The sequence below is a fragment of the Anas platyrhynchos genome, chromosome 10 (assembly GCF_047663525.1).
Source record: "Anas platyrhynchos isolate ZD024472 breed Pekin duck chromosome 10, IASCAAS_PekinDuck_T2T, whole genome shotgun sequence".
In the NCBI taxonomy this organism is placed as follows: domain Eukaryota; kingdom Metazoa; phylum Chordata; class Aves; order Anseriformes; family Anatidae; genus Anas; species Anas platyrhynchos.
Window position 1 is genome coordinate 276,526 of NC_092596.1, and position 18,747 is coordinate 295,272.

Consider the following 18,747-nt stretch of genomic DNA (forward strand, 5'->3'; position numbering starts at 1 on the left):
AGAAGCTGCTGCTGCCCACCTCCGAGTTGACTAGGGCTGAACTACTGAAAAAGAAAAGAAAATCTATAAATAAGAGTGAGAGATGGTGAATACCTAACCATCTCTTAAAAGCAGGATTTTAAGAGAATAAGTAATTGATAAATGGAGTTAAGATCGGAGGGAAAAAAGTCCACTGTTGCAATCAATAGAGTTAAGAAGTTTTTCAAGTATATTAGGAACAAAAATTAGAGTAATGACACAGATCTGATACGGGATGGGTATTGCTTCAGTGAGAAATGATGGAAAAAAACACAACACAACACATGTGTATGTGTTGTTGGGTATTTGGAAAAAAAAAAAAGAAAAAAAAAACAGGTTAATGAAAACTGCATGCTCAATTAGATGATGTTTTTGTTGTCATTGGTATGGAATTGTGGGCTTTACAACACAATATGTGTTATATATATATATTACGTATGTTTTATATATGTTTTATATATGTTTTAATAAAATAAGGAAATGATATTTGTTTTCTACGTTTGTGGTTTCCAAACTGTAGTTAATAAACATTAAACAAGATGCAATAGGATCTCGTTAACTCTTTTGTTTGAAAAAACAGTGGCCCTGATCGACAGGTGCAAGTGAGAGGAGACAATATTCAGTATTTCTCTATGTTGTCATTTATTGGTGAAGATGAAAGTCTGCAGTTCATGTTCATTACACTAGCATGACAACATGACCACAAGGGGGACTGTCTGGTAGTGAAAAGGAACTTCTGCATGGATTAAAAATCTTTGCCTTTCTTTATTCTGAACTGTTTTTCTTATGGCTGCTAGAGAGAGAGATTCTCTGCCTTAGAAATAAAACTGCCCAGGCTGTTCTGATAAACCTGTAGGGTTAAGGCACTTCTACCAAAACAGATTTCAAAAGGCAAGAAGTCAAAAAGCAACAATTCAGTAATCTGTGTACGCTTCTATATTAAGTTTTAAGATAACCTGGTTTATATTTAGTTCACACAAATTAACCAAACATAGCAGCATACAACCTAAGAAAAGCTTAAGAAATTTATTAGATGCACAGATAAAGTGCTGTAACAGAGAAACTTGTGTAAATCTATTCTAAAATAAATAAGGTACAGTTAAACCACCTTTGACTCGTTTTAACTCGGAAAGAAATAACCTAAGTTTTAATCATTTGAATTTTAAGGTCAAGGTGAAATATACCATAACTATAACAGTGGTTGTGATCTGTATCAACTATTTGAGGCTCCTGTTCCTCTTGAGGTCTCCCAGAAACAGGAAGGCTATTGCAAAATGTGTCCATTAGACATAGTTCCTTTTACAGAAACATTTTTGTAATAAAGTCTGGTTGCTCAAATACATGTTAAAATATTTAACAAGGAAACAATTTTCTCCTGATCCAGTCGATCTTTTAAACAAGACGATGTATTTTTCCTATGACGCAGCCCACAGGAGGGAACAGAAGTAAACATCCTCCTGAACTGAAGACTGTTTTGCTTGAAGAACTAAACTATTGCATTATTATATGAGAGCAAGAAATATCCATTTGGGTTATCCCTTTCTCCAAACATGGTGCCCAGTGATACATGTATTTTTGCCTTAATCTCAAAGGCCCGTTTGTCTCCAGGTAAGGTACGTTAAAAAGAGATTCCCTTTAAGCATCTTATCACAAGAGCTCTTACTGCCTTTCCATCCGGGGAAGCTTGTGTGTTAAACTGCCCTTGGAGTTTTGGATGCTACTAGATTTCTGTGCTCTGTTATCCATAATTTCAGGCACTTCGGGGCTAACATGGCTGTTTAAGTCAATGCAATAATATTACCAATATATTCAACACTCAGAAGAGTCACCACAGTTTCCTTCACACACTCAGGATTTCAAATTCTTCTTCCAATTCAAATAGCTTGTCAGTAGATTCAATGAGTTCTGTAAAAAAAGATAAAGAAAAAAATGCTTCTAAAGACATGCCCTATTTTGTTCACTTAAAAAAAACAACTTTGAAAGACGCATTCCAGAAAAGTACTTTGTAAGAGTGAAAAAAAAAATCTGTGCTAGCAATTGTATGGCTTGTTTGGATACATGCCTGCTATATATTGCTTGACACTCACAAAGGATAGTTATTCTACCTGTGATTATTCTTTTATTTGCTAACGAGGAACATAACATTGCACAATTAGGCTTTTAATCGGTGCCTTACCTGCTCCTGTGGTTGTCACTTCTGGTTTTGTTGGAGGTATGAAAGGAGGCCAGTGTGGCGGGTGCTTCTGGACCAGCTCAAACATCCGTAGACTCTGCTGCTTTAGAATCTCCTGAGGACAGAATGCTTTCATTTTAAAAGCTGGCTCGGGAGACGCTTCAAACACAAAACGTGTCTGCTTAATTGAAAGTGTTTTTTAATTACGCATGTCCATCAGGAAAATAAAGTCTTTATACAGACATACTGTGAAATCCAAGCACCATGGTCTCTGTAATACATCCCTAGTTAAAACACATCTGGAAGACAGATCTCTTGAACTGTACTACAAATTATCAGTCTTATCATCTTTTGATATCAGCTTTGATATCTGCAAACCTGTAATTTTGTTTACATGTAGCAAGCACACTAGGAATGTACAATATTTTCTGCTTTTTAAAAGAAAGTTGCTTGCATAGAACTCTCCTCAAGTTTTCTGTTGATCAATAGCACAAAAGACAGATCTATCAGCTCCTCCAAAGGGGAAAAAAAAAAAAAAAAAAACGCATCAGATTTTGAAGGACAGGTTTTGGTCAGGAAAAAAGGTGTTCCTGAAGCCAAACGCTATTCCTCTTCAAAGAGAAGTTACCTTCTGTCCTGTATTTCAGTTATTTACAAACTGTTTTCCTTAGATGATTTTTTTTTTTTTAAATAAATGCCCTTAGAGGTTGATGGTACTTTACATTCAGACGTCTGGTGCTTAGCTTAACAGCTGCATGCAGAAACATCCTCAAGTCTGTTTCCTGTGGCAGCCAGCACCTTCTGTTCTCCCTAGATCAGCAGGAGCTAGAGGCCTGCAGCACTTACAGAATCAGATCTTTAAGATAGCAGGGACTAACAGTCATAATTAGAACACGCAATCTATTATGTCAAACAATAAAAAAGGATCAGGAAGCAAATCATTGATACATCACTACAATATGGCAGTTAAACCTTAGTCATTTAGTGAGAATTAGAAGTTAAAAGAAAGTGTCACCCAGTAACACCTTCAAGTGTGGATGTTTACACCCATTTTCCAACTGGCAGGGTTTGTGGCTGGTAAAGTGCTGAACAATTTCCAATTAGCAATTCAGTAGTATTGCCTTACCCTGATGCTTTAATGCATTCTTCTCCATGGCTCATACAATTTGTATACAAAGGAAAATGCAAAGGAAAATTTTACAAAAAACAGACAATAAAAACCAGACTTTATAAAGAACAAATCGAGATGCTAAGTTCCCACTCTTACCTTTTGTACAAGACTACACCGGTTATCAAAATCACATTCTTCTTTGCAAAAGAAGCCCTTAGGGGAAAAAACAAACACACAGAGTTTTACCTTTGCAGATGGTAGGTATGTGGTACCAGCAGGTAAGGCGGTTTGACCTCTGATACAGTAATGCCCTGTACGATCAGTAGATATAAGACTCCAAATATGTGGCAGCTCTAGGGAGAGAACCCACGGGGAGAACAAGGCCCTGCAAACCCCTAACGAAATAGTCAACCAAAAAATAGCAGCAGCTCCTGTGTGCTCCTCCATGGAGCGCCACCCGGTTCCTACAGTCCAGGTATCAGCAGAAGCTGAAAACTTGTAGATGATGGACCACCTAAGGAACATTTCCATTCTGGTATCTATACTGAAAATATTTGCTCTTCATTATGATTTTGTCTGTCTCGTTGCATCATGCCACATTTTGCACAGTTACGTAGTTAAGTATTAAAACAAAACAAAACAAAAAAACTTTCTAAAAAGCAGCAGTATTAAAAAACAGGTATGTGAATGAATGACAGATACCGGTATCTTTACAGATTGTTTAAAGCTTTAGAAACACATCCCACTGGTGACAACTGCCAATCACCCAATCACAGGATACTGGCATGGGATCAGATCCAATTTTTTCAAATACCACAGTACCCCCATGACATTTTGGCTGAATTACAAATAATACATTTGTATTTGTAATTTGGGGTGAAATACAATAATTCCACTTAAACAGTTTCAACTTATGATATAAAGTAAGTTTAAGTAACTTGTCTAGAGGTGACCAAACCTAAAGTAGTGATAGAATAAAACCCGTAAACCTGTTTCAGTTCCTTGCTCTGACCATTATAATGCCTCTTGAAAGAAGTAAAAGCTGCTCAGTAAAGAAAACAAAGCGAGCTCCCTACAGTACAGACAGCTCCCCACTTGCCCTAAGATTCTCCATGTAGTTATGTACAAACTACTATGTGTTGATCACAGAAGACAGCTTTGTGATCTTGGTTCTGTTCAAGGAGATGCATTGCTGCCCTTACCAATGTAGAGAGACATTACTTTGAGATAAAGTACATGCATTCAAGATTTCCTGACACTTACTAAAGCTACTGAAGGGTCCAAATTCATGATCTTCATTCTATGTGGGGCTTCCTGGCAGTGGAAACTCTCATCGTCAACCGTGCCATTTTCTTCTGAATCTACAAAGCTTTGAGTGGTGTGAGGGTCCAGATAGATCAGCTCATTGCCTGGATGGGTAAAAGCCGTATGTTAAAAATAAGCAAGTGACATTAATAAGCACTTGGTCCAGAACTGTAAAATAGAAATTAGATTGCCATTGCAGTCAGTATAATCTAGACTTTCCACCTAGGGATTCTTTAAGAGAATCGGAAGGTTTAGACACAGCGTTTCCCACAGGGTATTTAGTATAACTTCCTATTGTCATCTATTACTGTAATTTTTTGGTTGGTTATGTTCTATCTTTGTCACATACTTTTATTTTTCCATGTGAGATCCAGTACTTTTTTTTTTTTTTTTTTTTTTAAATCTCAAGTGTTGTAAACACTAACATTTGACAGATTAAAAGGTACAGGATGTTCACAGATGCAATCTGTAATCCCATTAGGCATTCATTCAGAAATTGGAACAAAAAAGCCTAACTAAAACAGGTTAGGTTTTACAAAAGGACAAAATAGGGTTGCAAAATTTTGGCCCAAAGTGGGGTGAAATCTGAAGGAATGCATTTTAAATTAATTAGAGCAATACTTAATAACAGAAGGTATGCAAAAGGTGAAAAAGATACTGCTATCAGAAACAGTTTTGAAATACAAGAAAATAAAAGTGACATTTGACCAATACACTTGTCAAATGCTATCAGCTATTCTCAGTACGTTGCTCTTGGTGATGTCATCACTTATTTTTACACCTAGCTTTGCTGTTAACTTTCTGCTCCTGTTAAGGATCATCTCATACTGTTTCTAAACTCTTTTAGATATGCTTCTTCATTTATTTTATTCTATTCTCATCTTTCTTTACTTCTAGAGGTTCACGCTTAGACCCCTTACTATTTCCCCTTCAAAAAATGTTCTCTTTTGATCATCTGCACATTTGGAATAAGTTTCTTTTTTCCTTACCTAAAAATCCTATGAAATAATAGGCATTCTTTGGTTTCCCTCCTAATGCTCCCAAAGACTGTGGCATCTTAAAGCATTCCTAGGAGTTCAAAAGGAATAAAGGAAATTGTAATTCATTTCTTTACTGACATCACAGATACCCAAACTTATTTGACAGTAACGAGCAATGAATTGAAAGAAAACCTTACTTTAAATGCATCAATATATACGGGATTTATGTGATTTATCCCTAGTCGTAGAGGTATAATAAGCAAGAGGGCTTTCCAGCCTGTGCAGAGTCCTCCTGCCTTCTTGCTTCGGCCAAGAGCACTTCTGTGCAAATGTGCACTGCTGTGGGACGCGCTGCTGCTCTGAGGAGGGGACCAGCACATTTTTTCTGCGGGAATAAAACTAGAAATCAGTCAACGCACAGAGGAACACAAAGCAGATCTTCCTCTCAGTAGTGAATTAAGCTAGTTTGCCAGGGATCTTTATAGGGCACCCAAGACAAAACGAGCCGGGCATGGCAATTACAGCTATTTAGTAGAAGTAATTCTAGCAGACAGTATGTGCTGGCACGTCCAAGTGAGACGTTAGATCAATGATTGGGGGATGACAATTTAAGACTGCAGTGACATGTCCTATTAATGTTATTAATAGTGTCAAGCTTTGCCTATAAAACGCCAGAGAAATGAAATGGCAGCAATGATGACAGTAGAAATTCTTCAAGGAGCTCTTCACATCCAGTGATGAGAGCACGAAGTTGGCATCAGGGATCAAAAAAACACAACTGAGTTTGTATGTCCTTCTTCCCTCTTCTTACCCTTGCAAGACAAAGCCATGGCCCCCCAAGTATTTGTTCATGTTTAGATACATGCTGGCAAATGGAGTCAAATCAGAAACTGTTACCAGAAAACTGATGAGGTGTCACTTACTGATGTCTTCAATGACCACCGTATTGCCCATAGATACATAAACTGCTAATGAATTCCATTCATCAAATAAAGCAAGCTTCCTAGAAAACATTAAGGTACTAATTAATATAAACTAGTTGGATCAAAAGGGTAGCTTTACACTCAGAACCATTTGATTTATTTATTTTTTTTTCTTAAGAAAAAACATCCTTTCTGCATTTTTTAAAATCTCCATGTAAGAAAAAGAAAACTTTAAACATTAAATGTTTAATATCTTTAGAAAAATAGGTACTGAGTGGTACCAGGAAAAACATATGCGCTGCACCATGTGCAAACTGTTTTGTCTTACTGCTAAGTGCAGTGACAGTAACAGTCCAACTACATCAAGTTTATTACTTTTTATTGCTCTCGACAGTCTCTGCAATGGGTTCTTGCCCAATTGTGTCTTTTCTCATCTGGAAAAGAAAAAAATTCCTACCTATGCCAGTTTTGCAGATTACTTTTTGCTTAAGAAATTCCACTGAATTCAGTGGAATTACTTCTGCCTGAGCCTGCGTGCACAGCAGAAATGGGGCGTTAAAAGCTAAATCAGCTAAGGGTTTGGGGCACCAAAACTTCAGTGGGAGACAGCAGCACACAGTTTTATGTCCACTTCTGCAAAATCCAAACCTTTGGGGAAGGGAGCTACGCTCTTAAGCTGCACTGGCAGAATTAGCTGTTTCAAATAAGCCAGAAAGAAATGGGGGTGAGCGTTTCACCATGAAAAACTTGGCCATGAAAGATCTGGAGTCCAGGGCATGCTTCAGCTCCCCTCCCTCTTCAGATCATGTGCCTGTTCCAGGGTGTCAAAGACTTGCTGCTGAGCTCGCAGGACCTGTAGCCTAGCCCCTGCCTGAGGTAAGACACCTCCACGTACCCCTGGAGAACTGAGCAGCCTCAGTTCCTTTCAGTGTGGCTCCCAGACTATGAGGAGCTGCCCATCTTTATCCAGTAGCCTTGCTGGCAGAACTGCTGCTCAGAAAGGGAGGAATTGCAGCTCAGTTCCCTCCTCAGCCGAGATGGCTTCTCTCTGATGTTTCACACCACCACTCCGACCTACACGGTGGCACTCTCGACCTGCCAGAGCTGTGCCACTGTGCAGAAAGGAATATACATCTGTGGTGTGACTGGTGAGGGCATGCAGACGGCATAGCAGGAGACTTTCCTGCAGTTTCTTCTCCTCAGGCTCTTCCTTTATTAAAATTTAGAGGTCACCCATTCCCAACTCAGTACCTGCACACCGAGCTGTGGCATGACATTCCATGCTGCACTTGTAAAGAGATGGCAAGTACATTCCTGACTGTGGGACAGGGGGAGATGCAGCCTTCAAAACTCTGCCTGGGCCTTGTCTTGGCTGCCCCAGGGGAGTACGTTCTGAATGAGACTGGTATGATCTCACTTACTTTAGTACTTGAGCAACTGTATTTGGTCCAAACCATTCTCCAATTGACTTCCCCTCTCCAACACCCACCTGTGCTGTTTTCATAGTGAAAAAAAGACACACGTACACAAAATGAAAGAAAAATGAGACCATAAAGAATGTGGGAACAATATACAGTAAATACCGTGACTGTCAAACATTCTAGAGTAACTGCAATCTGTATTTAGCAATAACAATTATTTTCTCAATCTATGCTCTTTTCAAAACTTAGGGAGTGCCAGTTTCTTTAATAAACAAAAGGCTTCTAAACTACAATGAGAATTACAAGTTAACAAATGTTAGTGCCCTTTATTACAAATTACAGCAATAAGCTACAAGACTGTCTGTTCTAACATTACTGACTCTGGTACCCAAGGCTTACAGAGTTTATCAAGAGCTAGATTCTAGTACATGGCTTTATTTAGGTCTCAGGGAATGTTTCTGTACTACTAGTCTTTGCGCCCATCTGCATACCTTTTTATTTTTGTATAAGCATACACACTGTCTTCACATCCACTTTTTAAAATTATGAATTAACATACTGCAAATTAGTGATTCAACACAGTAGAAATTTCAGTGGAAAAAACCTGAAAGTTTATGTTTGTTCTTACCCATCTGGTGGATTGAATAACAGCAAGCCTTCCTGTCGAGAAAGCATCGTAGGATTCTGTGATATTCTTCTGGTTGTTTTTTGTGTTTTTCCCATTGCCAATCTGAAAGGAAAAATTGATATAGAATAAAAAATGGTGACGTTTTCATTACACTGATCAAATGTCTAGACAGCAGAAAGCTTTATAATGAGATGTTAAAAGACATTTCAATTCATCTCGAATATTTACATTTTGTGTAGAGCTCCTAGAATTCCAAGCTTGTTATTTATCATCAAGCTGCCCTTTATCATCATAGGCTAGATTGTAAAAACAGGGAAAATAAAACAAAACAAAAACATCAACTGCAAACATATTCTGACGGATCATGCTGCGTGTTGATAGCCATTCCAGTATCTCTGAGCTTCCAAGATTATTTAAAAGTACAGGCTGTGTTTAGACCTTGTTGGATTTCTAAGCACCCATTAAATAACAACATAAGATCCATACAGAAAGTCCAAACACTCCACTGGCAGCATCCTGGGAAGTGACATGCACGCTTAAGAGCTTGCACCAGGGGGGTTTGGACCTCGTGCTGCTGACAAGTGAGGAGTGAAGAGAAGGGTAAGAGCACTGTCCCACGGTGGCAGGTTTTCCCTTGGCCTCAACTTGGGTGTTACACTAAAAGGTTTATAAAATAATGGCGACAGGATTCCCCATTTGTTCTCCTTCTATGCCTATTTCTCTGCTTCAGGCTGGGATGATTTCACCCAGCTGAATATGAATTGATTCATTAGGAACTGTTACCAGGGCATCAAAGAAAGTCTCACTAATAAATTCAGGGTTTGTGCTTTTAATGGAGTACTTACGAAGAAGCGTCTGCAGACAATACCAAAGTTCCCTCAGGACCAGCACTCACCTCTCCCTAAGTGTCTGCAGATCAGTGCTTGGGCCAGCATCATCTGCCCGCATCGCAGCATACATCCCCAGCCAGCGTCCGACGAAGGACCCGTGCCTCCTGTTAGGAAAGTTCAGCACAATCAGTGCAGGCTTTCAACTGGGTGCAGCACCACAGAGGACATTTCAGAGTGCTAGAAAACAGATAGGGCTGCTGAAGCCTCCATGAACTGTCCTACAGATAAAAGGCACACAGCAAGACTTTGGTTCCATGCTGTTGGTCTAATTCTAATCTCTGCATTGCACAAATAAACAAAATTCATTTATTCCTTGTGGAGCTGACTTACTCTTTTCATTCTTCAAGCAGCATTCACAAACCATTTACTGCATGCTATACAACATGATCACCTGTTTACATACAGACATAAATAAACACTGATTTTAATAATCTTCATGTTTGCATAAACAGTTAAAATGATGCTCAAAATGCGCTAATACTCTAGAAATATTTTCCCAGCCTACGATGCCATCACTTATCTTGCTATTTAATTTAGAACAATGCAGCAAATCTGCAGTATACTCACCAATAGGCGAAAACTTTCTTCTATACGTAAACCACAGTAAACCACACGTGAACACACCTTGGCTTATTGTCTGACTTTGGCTTATGGTGCGTCTGTTGCTGTGTCCAGCACAGTGCAGCCCCTAAATTGCTACCAAAAGCTTGCCACAAACCTCAATCCCCCTCTTAAAAGAGACCCTCTTGTTTGTTGCCCTTCTTTCGACACTCTCTAACAGTTTTATGTCTTCATACATATATATACAACAAAACATCAAAGAGCTCAGCAAGGTCCACCAAGGAAAGGAAGCAATGTAGGAGAAAGAAGACAGGACAACAGGGAGAATGGGCAGCATAAGGGAGGAGGCAGCCAGTGGCCTTAAAAACAAAGCCTAAAAAATAACTTCCACTAGTGGGACATAGTGAATTGGAGCTCTGGGGTCTGCATCTAGAGATGTCTTTTCTATTTATCGTCTTGTTGCGGAGATGGGTCCTCTGGCTTTGGTTGTGTTTTTTCATGTTGGGCAATTATCTCCCAAGAAGAACCCCCTGTTGGACAGAAAGGTAGAGGTGTGCTCCAGAAACACAGTGATGGCAAGGAGTCCTCCACTTCATTCTGGCATTTTTTTCCAGCTGGAAGCATTCCCAGTTGTCAACGGAATTGGTTTTGAGGAGTAAGAAAGACAGCATTGCTGGATTTCTGCTTTCTCCTCCATCCTATCAGACCACATCATGAGAGTTGTCTTTGTTTGATGTTCTTATGTCGCGTTCTGTTATTCTATATTTTTTTCTCTCTTATGTGATTTTATGTTCTTCTGTTACGTTATGTTCTTATGTTCTCAACAGGACTCCTTGCCAACACCGCCTCACAGACACCTGGGCCAAAGAGCAGGGCCTTGAGCGGCTAGCTCACCATGACAGAGCTCATTTCCTTCCCAGTAGCTGCCAGGTGCCCTCTGGGGGCATTTTGGGGCTACAGCATGGGAAGACTTCCTTGGGGTGGGAAGCCATTGGGCTAGGAAATGGGCAATGTTCCCTAGGAAGGAAATCCCTGGGAAGCAAAAGCCTTGGGATGGGAAGTCTTGAATGGGGTGGGTACCATTCCCTGGGGAAGGAAGTGCTTGGAGAAGTCCTCCAAGAGAGGGGAATTCTTTGGGACGAGGTCTCTTTGGCTGAAGAAACGCTTCGTGTTGATGGGGCAGATTTCGTCTGGGTTGCTGGGAATGTGCCATGCGGTGAAATGGCAAGGATGGGCACTGCCGCTGAGGCCGAGAAGCTGGTCCTGGGCTGGGCAAGCCTTGGGCCGTGCAAGTGGTGGTGTGGAAGCGTCGTGGGCATGGCAAGTGCTGCGTGGGAGGGAAAGCCTGCTGGGGATGGCCAAGTCTTGCGCTGGGCAGCCTGCTTGGCTCCAAAGCCTGCAGTCCTCCCCAAGATGTCGGCGAGGGGCTGGTCAGCCGTTGGGACGGAACCCCCGTTGCCCGCGTTCCCCAAGCAACCGCCCCACTCTCCAGCCACCATGGCAGGTCCAGCAGCCGGCTCCCGCTCCTCCCGGGGCTGCGGCCCTGCTGGTGAGCCCAGCGCCCCAGAGCTCAGCCCAGCGCCCTTTTTCCCACAGAGGGTTTCCCCAGACGGCTTCCGCGGCTTCCGCAGACGCAAAACTCCCCCTTCGTCGTCCCAGCCGTGCCGCCAACGGTGGCTGCCTGGCTGCTTCCCTCCCTCCCCGGAGCAATGGCGCTGCCCTTGCAGCCCCCCCAGGTACCCACCCTCCCCTCCGCACTGCCCCAGGCCACCATCTGGCACGTGGTGCCGGGGGTCCAGGGGCAGGTGCTGCAGCTCCCCGCCAGGGTGCAGCTGCCACCTGGGGGGCACCTCCCAGCCCAGGGGCACCACCTGCAGCTTGGGCAGCTCCCCGCCGCCGCCGTGGGGCAGCTCCCTGCTGTGGGGCAGCTCCCCCACAGCGCTCCTGTGGGTGCCCCCAGTGTCTCCCAGCCCCTGCTGATGTGGACGGGGACGCTGGTGCCCCAGGATGGTGCTCCCCTCTGCTTGAGGCCCAGGGCCGTGCTCCATGGGGAGCTCCTGCACCCCGCAGGCACCTGCCTGCTGCAGGCCCCTGCCTACCCCGGCCCCCCACCACTCCTCGTGCCGGGGCCTCCGCTGCGGGGGCAGGCGCTCCCCGCGCCCCGCACCCTCAGCAGCAGCCGGGGGCAGCTGCCGGAGCCCTGCTTGCACGCCGTGGGGCTCAGCGAGGACCAGGGGCCCCCGCTGCCCGGCCCCACTCCCCCCGAGCCTGCCCAGGCTCCAGCGACCGCCAGCACCCAGACGGCGACGCCCGACGGTGAGTTTGGGGCTGGCCCAGCCGGCCGCTGGGCGCCCCACACCCAGGAGCCATGGCAAAGCTGGCAGCGGGGGATGCTTGGGGGATTGCATTGGCTTGCTTTTTCCTCAGCGGCGACACTTGCAGAGGTGCCTGAGGAGCCCCTGGAGCTGCTGGAGCTGGGCCCCGATGCCTTCGCCGAGGCCTTTCCCCAGCTGGCAGGGGACAGCCAGCAGCTGCAGCACCTGCAGGACCAGCTCCCGGCCGACCTGGACAGCTCCGGCTTGGAGGAGCTGCTCAGCTGCCTGGATGCCGTGGAGCACCAGGACGCCTTCGCCGCTGTCCCCAGCAGTCCTGTCCTCAAGCGCTTCCTCTCGCAGCTGCCCGACCTCTGCGAGGACATCGAGGAGCCCAGCACACAGGGACTGGCAGCCACCAGAGCGCTGGGTGAGGTCCCCTCAAGCCCTGGGCTGCACCCCGACAAGGTGCAGGCTGGGCGGGCGCTGCAGCCCCCTGCAGCTGCTGTGCCGCCACTCAGCTCCCCCCTCAAGCCTGCAGCCCGGCCCCAGCTCAGGAGAGCCCTGCCCAAAAGGCCCCCCCAGCAGGAATTCATTCCTGCCTGCAGGAGAACCCTGCCCCAGCCTCCCTTGGCTCCCCTCAAGAGGCGCCCCGACCCTGACTGCCTCCCTGCCCACAAGAGACCCCTGCCCCAGCCTCCCCAGGCTCCCGTCCAGAGCCCCCCCGACCCTGATTTCCTCACTGCCCTCAGGAGAGCCCTGCCCAAGCCTCGCCTGAGTCCCCTCCAGAGCCCCTCTGACCCTGCCCGCAGGAGACCCATGCCCAAGCCTCTCCCCAAAAGGCCCCCCCAGCAGGAATTCATCCCTGCCCACAAGAGAACCCTGCCCCAGCCTCCCTTGGCTCCCCTCAAGAGGCCTCAACTTCTCCCAGCCCTCAGGAGAGCCCTGCCCAGTCCCCCTTGCAGTCCGGCGCAGCCCCGCGGGGACTACGTGCCCTGCGTGGGGCCCTGGGCGGGCGGCGACGCAGCGCCCACACCGCTGGAGGAGCAGGAGTCGTCGGTGCCCATCACGCCGCAGCAGCGTCCCGAGCGGGAGCGCCTCAAGAAGCTGGCCCAGGAGGAGCGGCAGCGGGCGGCCCACCACATGAGGATCGGCCCCGGGCAATTCTTCGAGCAGCGGCAGAAGGACCACGCCAGAGCCTACTCTTACGGCTACCCGTGACCGACCTCGGGCTTCTCCTCGACGGCCCCCGCAGCACCCAGGCCCGCTCAGCACGCAGGCAGGCACAGAGACCTCTGCAGGCACCTGCTCCAGCTTCAGCCACGCTCCTCAGCCCTTGCCCCTCTCGCTTGCCCTCTCCCCTCTCTCGTGCTGGACCTACGCACTGCTTGCCACTCTCAGGGATGGGCAACGGCAAATGCCAATGGCAAATGCGCGCGCGCCTCACCCAGGAAGGTGGCAATGGCAAGCTGGGGGGATGCTGGCAGCAGCTGGGCTGGGAAAGCTTGCCCATGGCAACTGCTGCTTGGGACACCAAAGGGCTGAGAGACAAGACTTAGCTCTTCTTTCGGGGCATTGCTCTTCTTTGCTGCCTTCTGGATTACATTCCTCTCCTTAGGTGCTCACTCAGCAAGGCCTCTGCCTGCAGCTCTTCTTGCACTGGGACACCGAGGGGATCAGAACTGGGACGTTGTTGGGATAGGAAATGATCAGTGGGATGGGAAGTGATGATGGGGATAGGAACGCATTGGCACGGGAAAAATGGGTTTTATTTGTATTAAATTTACATTTTTAAATTTTATTTAATTTCCTGGGTTTTATTTGTATTAAATTTAAATTTTTAAATTTTATTTAAATTTCTGAGTTTTATTTTTATTAAATTTAAATTTTCAAATTTTATTTAATTTACTGAGTTTTATTTTTATTAAATTTAAATTTTTAAATTTTATTTAATGTACTGGTTGTATTATTTATTTCATGAAATCCACTTTATTGACTGTGTTGTACAGTATGGTATTGTTTCATTATTATAAAATGATAAGTATTTAATATTATTAATTAAACAATATTTATATATTTTATACTCGTAAGGGGGTGTCGAGAGGCAGGAGACCTTTTCTCCATTAACACCAGCGACAGGACCCACGGGAACGGGGTTAAGCTGAGGCAGGGGAAATTTAGGCTTGACATAAGGAGGGGGTTCTTCACAGAGAGGGTGGTTGCACACTGGAACGGGCTCCCCAGGGAAGTGGTCACTGCACCGAGCCTGTCTGAATTTAAGAAGAGATTGGACCGTGCACTTAGTCACATGGTCTGAACTTTTGGGTAGACCTGTGCGGTGTCAAGAGTTGGACTTGATGATCCTTAAGGGTCCCTTCCAACTCAGGATATTCTATGATTCTATGATTCTATGATACATTATAAATTATCAATATTCTCATTTCTTATTTTGTTTGGTTTTATTCCTTTTGTACCCTATTAAACTCTCTTTATCACAGTGCACTGGTTTGTTCTTATACTTTTTCTTATACTGTGGAGCCCAAAACTGCACTCAGTACTCAGTACATGGAATACCAAGAGAGACTGCCTGGCATTTTCTCTTCTCTGCAGAAGCTCTGTTGCTAACACTGTCCAGAAATCACCACTGTCACAGACAGTAGTAGCATTCCCTCCTCCCACAGTTGGTTCTTCCCCCCCAAGACTTAGACACCATCCAGAAAAATAAGAAGAATAATACTAATACAGTAAATAAAATAAAATAAAATAAAATAAAATAAAATAAAATAAAATAAAATAAAATAAAATAAAATAAAATAAAATAAAATAAAAAAATAAATTAAAATAGTCAAAAGCCATCAGGAAGGCAGTGGTGCAGACTGTGGAGAGCCTGGGTTCAAATCCTTCTTCTGTGAGGCTCTGAACCTATATCCCACCACAATCTCTCTGCTAATGTATGGCAGGGAAAGGAGGAAGAAAGAACATATCTCCTGCACTTTCCATTTATTGTTGACTGACAATTCTGTAGAGTTATAAAGCCTCAATCAGTGAGATACAGGGTTCTTCTCACATTGTCTCACTGTGCCCTAAGCGGAACAGCTCTCATTTAATAGATGCTTCACCACAAAATCATGAGTCATCTGCAGTTTTGAACTTTTCTGGGATCAAGTCCCTTCAGATGGTTGAGGAATCTGCTCCAGCACCTATGTAAACTGGTGCTCTACTAAGCTAGTGAGTGAACAAGAGAGAAATCCTCTGCTAGATGACTTGACAAATTGGGTCTGAAAATAGTGTTGAGGCAGAATAGTCCACGATTTTTGCCTTGGGTGCACAGAGGGATTGGGTGTTGTAGACTTCTTTTATTCTTCATTAAGATAAACATTTTCAAAAATGTGCTTGTTCAACCTTGCTCCCACTGTGTGCATGGGAGGGAGATAACTGAAAGTGGGGAGCGTTGCTTGGATCCTGCAAGTGGCTGAGGTCCAGTGGGGTTGGAGGCTTTCTTCCTCCTTTTGGAAATGCAAAGCAACCCTGCACCTCCCCTGCACTTGCAGAAGGATCGTGACAGCCCAAAGCACAGCGGCTTTGTAATTGCTGCATACACTTCGATCGGATTTACGTTTGGTAGCAGGGGCCTGCAGGGATGGCGTCTGTGAGAACAGGCCAGACAACAGCCAGCTCCAGATAGCTCCAAAAGGGCCCCGGCGCTTGCCAGAGCTGAGCCAATAAGCGATGTTGTTTGCACCTCTGGGAGAGCAGATGTAAGCAGGGGGAAATACTGCTGCACAACAGAAGCTGGAAGAGCAAGGAGTGAGAAGCAGCCCTGCAGCCCCCAAGGGCCGTGCAGCAGGAGGCAGGAGGTGCTCCAGGCTCACAGCAGCAGTTCCCCTGCGGGCTGTGCAGGGAGAGGCCCCTGGTGGAGCAGGCTGTCCCCCTGCACCCATGGGTCCCCCATGGAGCAGATCTCCACGCTGCTGCCCCCCTGTGGGTGGAGGAGCCCCCGGTGGAGCAGGTGGCTGTGGCAAGGAGGAGGCTGCGGCCTGTGGAGAGCCCCCGCAGGAGCAGGCCCCGGGCCGCAGCTGCAGCCATGGAGAGGAGCCCACGGGGAGCAGGGGCAGAGAGGGACCTTGGAGGAGGGAACTGTATCCTCTTTTTTCATCGGTGCTGAGATTGAGGATCAGGATTTCGTGGTAGGAATTTGTTTAGATGAACCAATTTACCTCCATATGGGTTTTGTATGTTTGTTTCACCTTGTCTTGCAGGACCATCTTGGCTGGGTCTGCAGTGTTGTGCAAAAGTGAAGTTTTTCACAATAAAGCGCAGCTTTTTTTTCGGGGTAAAGGCTGAGGTGGCCTTCATCAGAGTCTTGTGACCTGAAAATGCAGAAAATGGGTGCATGGCTGGCTGGGTGGGTGGGTGGGTGGGAGTTGGGAATTCAGCCTTGGGATCAGAACTGGGACGTTGTTGGGATAGGAAATGATCAGTGGGATGGGAAGTGATGATGGGGATAGGAACTCATTGGGATGGGATAAATGGGTTTTATTTTTATTGCATTCAATCCACTTTATTGACTGTGTTGTACAGTATGGCGTTGTTTTATTACTATAAAATTATAATGATTATTATTTAATCTTATCATGTTTGCATCTGTTGTTGTGAAGCAATGTTAAGAACAGCAACAAAATAGTTACCTACTTGGTAGCAGCATCCCTACGTTTGCTGGGGTCTGCTCTGTGCATTTTGAAGACCGTTCCATGCTATTCAGCCCCTTCAGGAGGAAATGGATGGTTCTAGGAAAATGCGTCTTGACCTGATGCAAAGCTGTGACTCAGCACCCTGCAGCCCCCTCAACCCCTGGCATTTTACCTGCAGCCCCTCCAACAACTCTGATGTTCCCTGCATCGACTTCAACCACTGCGCTGGGACCTGAGGCCCCTCAAAGCCTTGTCACTCGCCCTGCAGCCCCTCGAGCCCCTGGCATGTTCCCTGCAGCCCCTCCAAGCCTGGCACAGGCCCTAAGAGCTGGCTCCGGGGACTACCCCGGTGCTGTCTCAGGCGCCAATACACACAAGGGGAAGGAATGCATGCAGAAGTCATCTCGTTTTGGAAGGGCAGAAAGTCCTCCCAAGAAGGGGAAGGAGCAAGAGGAAGGCAAGGCAGCCTACCCCAAGGTAGGGCCATCCCAGGGAACAGGAGGCTGTTGGAAAGGAGAGCAGAGAGAAAAGCAGCAGCAAGCAGGTGATCCCCATCCCTGGGCGAGCTGCGAGCCATGGGACAAGATTGCAGCTGTCCTCCAGGCGAGCACATTGTCAGCTGGCTGCTGCGCTGCTGGGATAGCAGCTGCGGGAGCCTGGCAGCAGAGGGCAGGGAAGCCAAGCAGCTGGGATCCTTCTCTGGGGAAGGGGGCACTGAGAAAGCGCTTGCAAACGGGGCACAAGCCCTCAGCCTCTGGAGGCGGCGCCTGGCAGGCGTGAAGGAAAGGGATCCCTTCAAGGAAGATGCTGTGGGCTTGCTGAGGCTCGAAGAACAGACGCTGCTGGCTGCTACCAGCGTGCTGCAGCAGCGTCAAGAGAGAGCAAACCGTGGTGGTTTTCCTCAGCTGGGCAGCTGAGCTCCAGCACAAGCGCTCTCTCCCTGCCCCTCCTCCAACGCCAAGGGGAGAAAAGAGGCTGGAAAGGGCTCAAGGGCTGCCAGAAGGACAGGGAGATCACTCCACAAGGAGCGTCACGGGCAAAGCAGGCTCAGCACAGCCTGTTCCAGTCCAGCCCGGGGCCTGCTCCTGCGGGGGCTCTCCACAGGCTGCGGTCTCCTCCAGGCCACAGCCACCTGCTCCACCGGGGGCTCCTCCACCCACAGGGGGGCTGCAGCGTGGAGATCTGCTCCACGGGGGACCCATGGGCTGCAGGGGGACAGCCTGCTCCACCAGGGGCCTCTCCCTGCACAGGCCGCAAGGGAACTGCTGCTGTGAGCCTGGAGCACCTCCTGCCTCCTGCTGCACGGCCCTTGGGGGCTGCACAGAGCTTTCCCACTCCTCCCTGAGCCAGACGCTGCTGGGCAGAAACTTTTGTTCCCTTTCTTAGATGCAAGATCCCTTCTTAAATTCAGTCCAGCCAAGTAGGAAAAGTAAATGTGGACAGCTGTACCTTGGCAAAGAAGATAGTAGGGGACAAGGAGGTTTAGCAGTCAAGATGGAAGGTGATGCCATGAGGCTTACAGGCTAGTAATGTTCTAGTGAAACCCAGCCTTCCTAAAGAAACCTGCCTGACTACTTCACGTGAATAACAGACTCTGTTCAGCTATTTCCTAACATAGAAAGGGTGCTGACTGCTTCTTCAGAGTAACATGGTAGTGATACTGCTGAAATAGTTGTGGTTCAGACGTAGATCTGATTTCTCCTAAGCACGCTGAATTCACAGCTGTTGATCCTC

The 18,747-nt window shown here is 46.3% G+C and overlaps 1 protein-coding gene across 1 annotated transcript; it reads right to left on the bottom strand.

Annotated features, from left to right (window-relative positions):
* Positions 1-1,231: 1,231 nt before the first annotated feature.
* LOC140003349 (cysteine protease ATG4A-like) lies at positions 1,232-17,027 on the bottom strand. The gene is made up of 12 exons (XM_072043096.1): positions 17,011-17,027; positions 10,017-10,114; positions 9,455-9,553; positions 8,560-8,661; positions 7,932-8,004; positions 6,511-6,590; positions 5,785-5,972; positions 5,597-5,675; positions 4,566-4,711; positions 3,459-3,515; positions 2,195-2,306; positions 1,232-1,923 (listed from the first exon to the last, which is right to left on the bottom strand). The coding sequence occupies exons 1-12, from the start codon at positions 17,025-17,027 to the stop codon at positions 1,859-1,861; spliced, it is 1,116 nt and encodes a 371-aa protein (XP_071899197.1). The 3' UTR covers positions 1,232-1,858.
* Between the last annotated feature and the right edge of the window lie 1,720 nt (positions 17,028-18,747).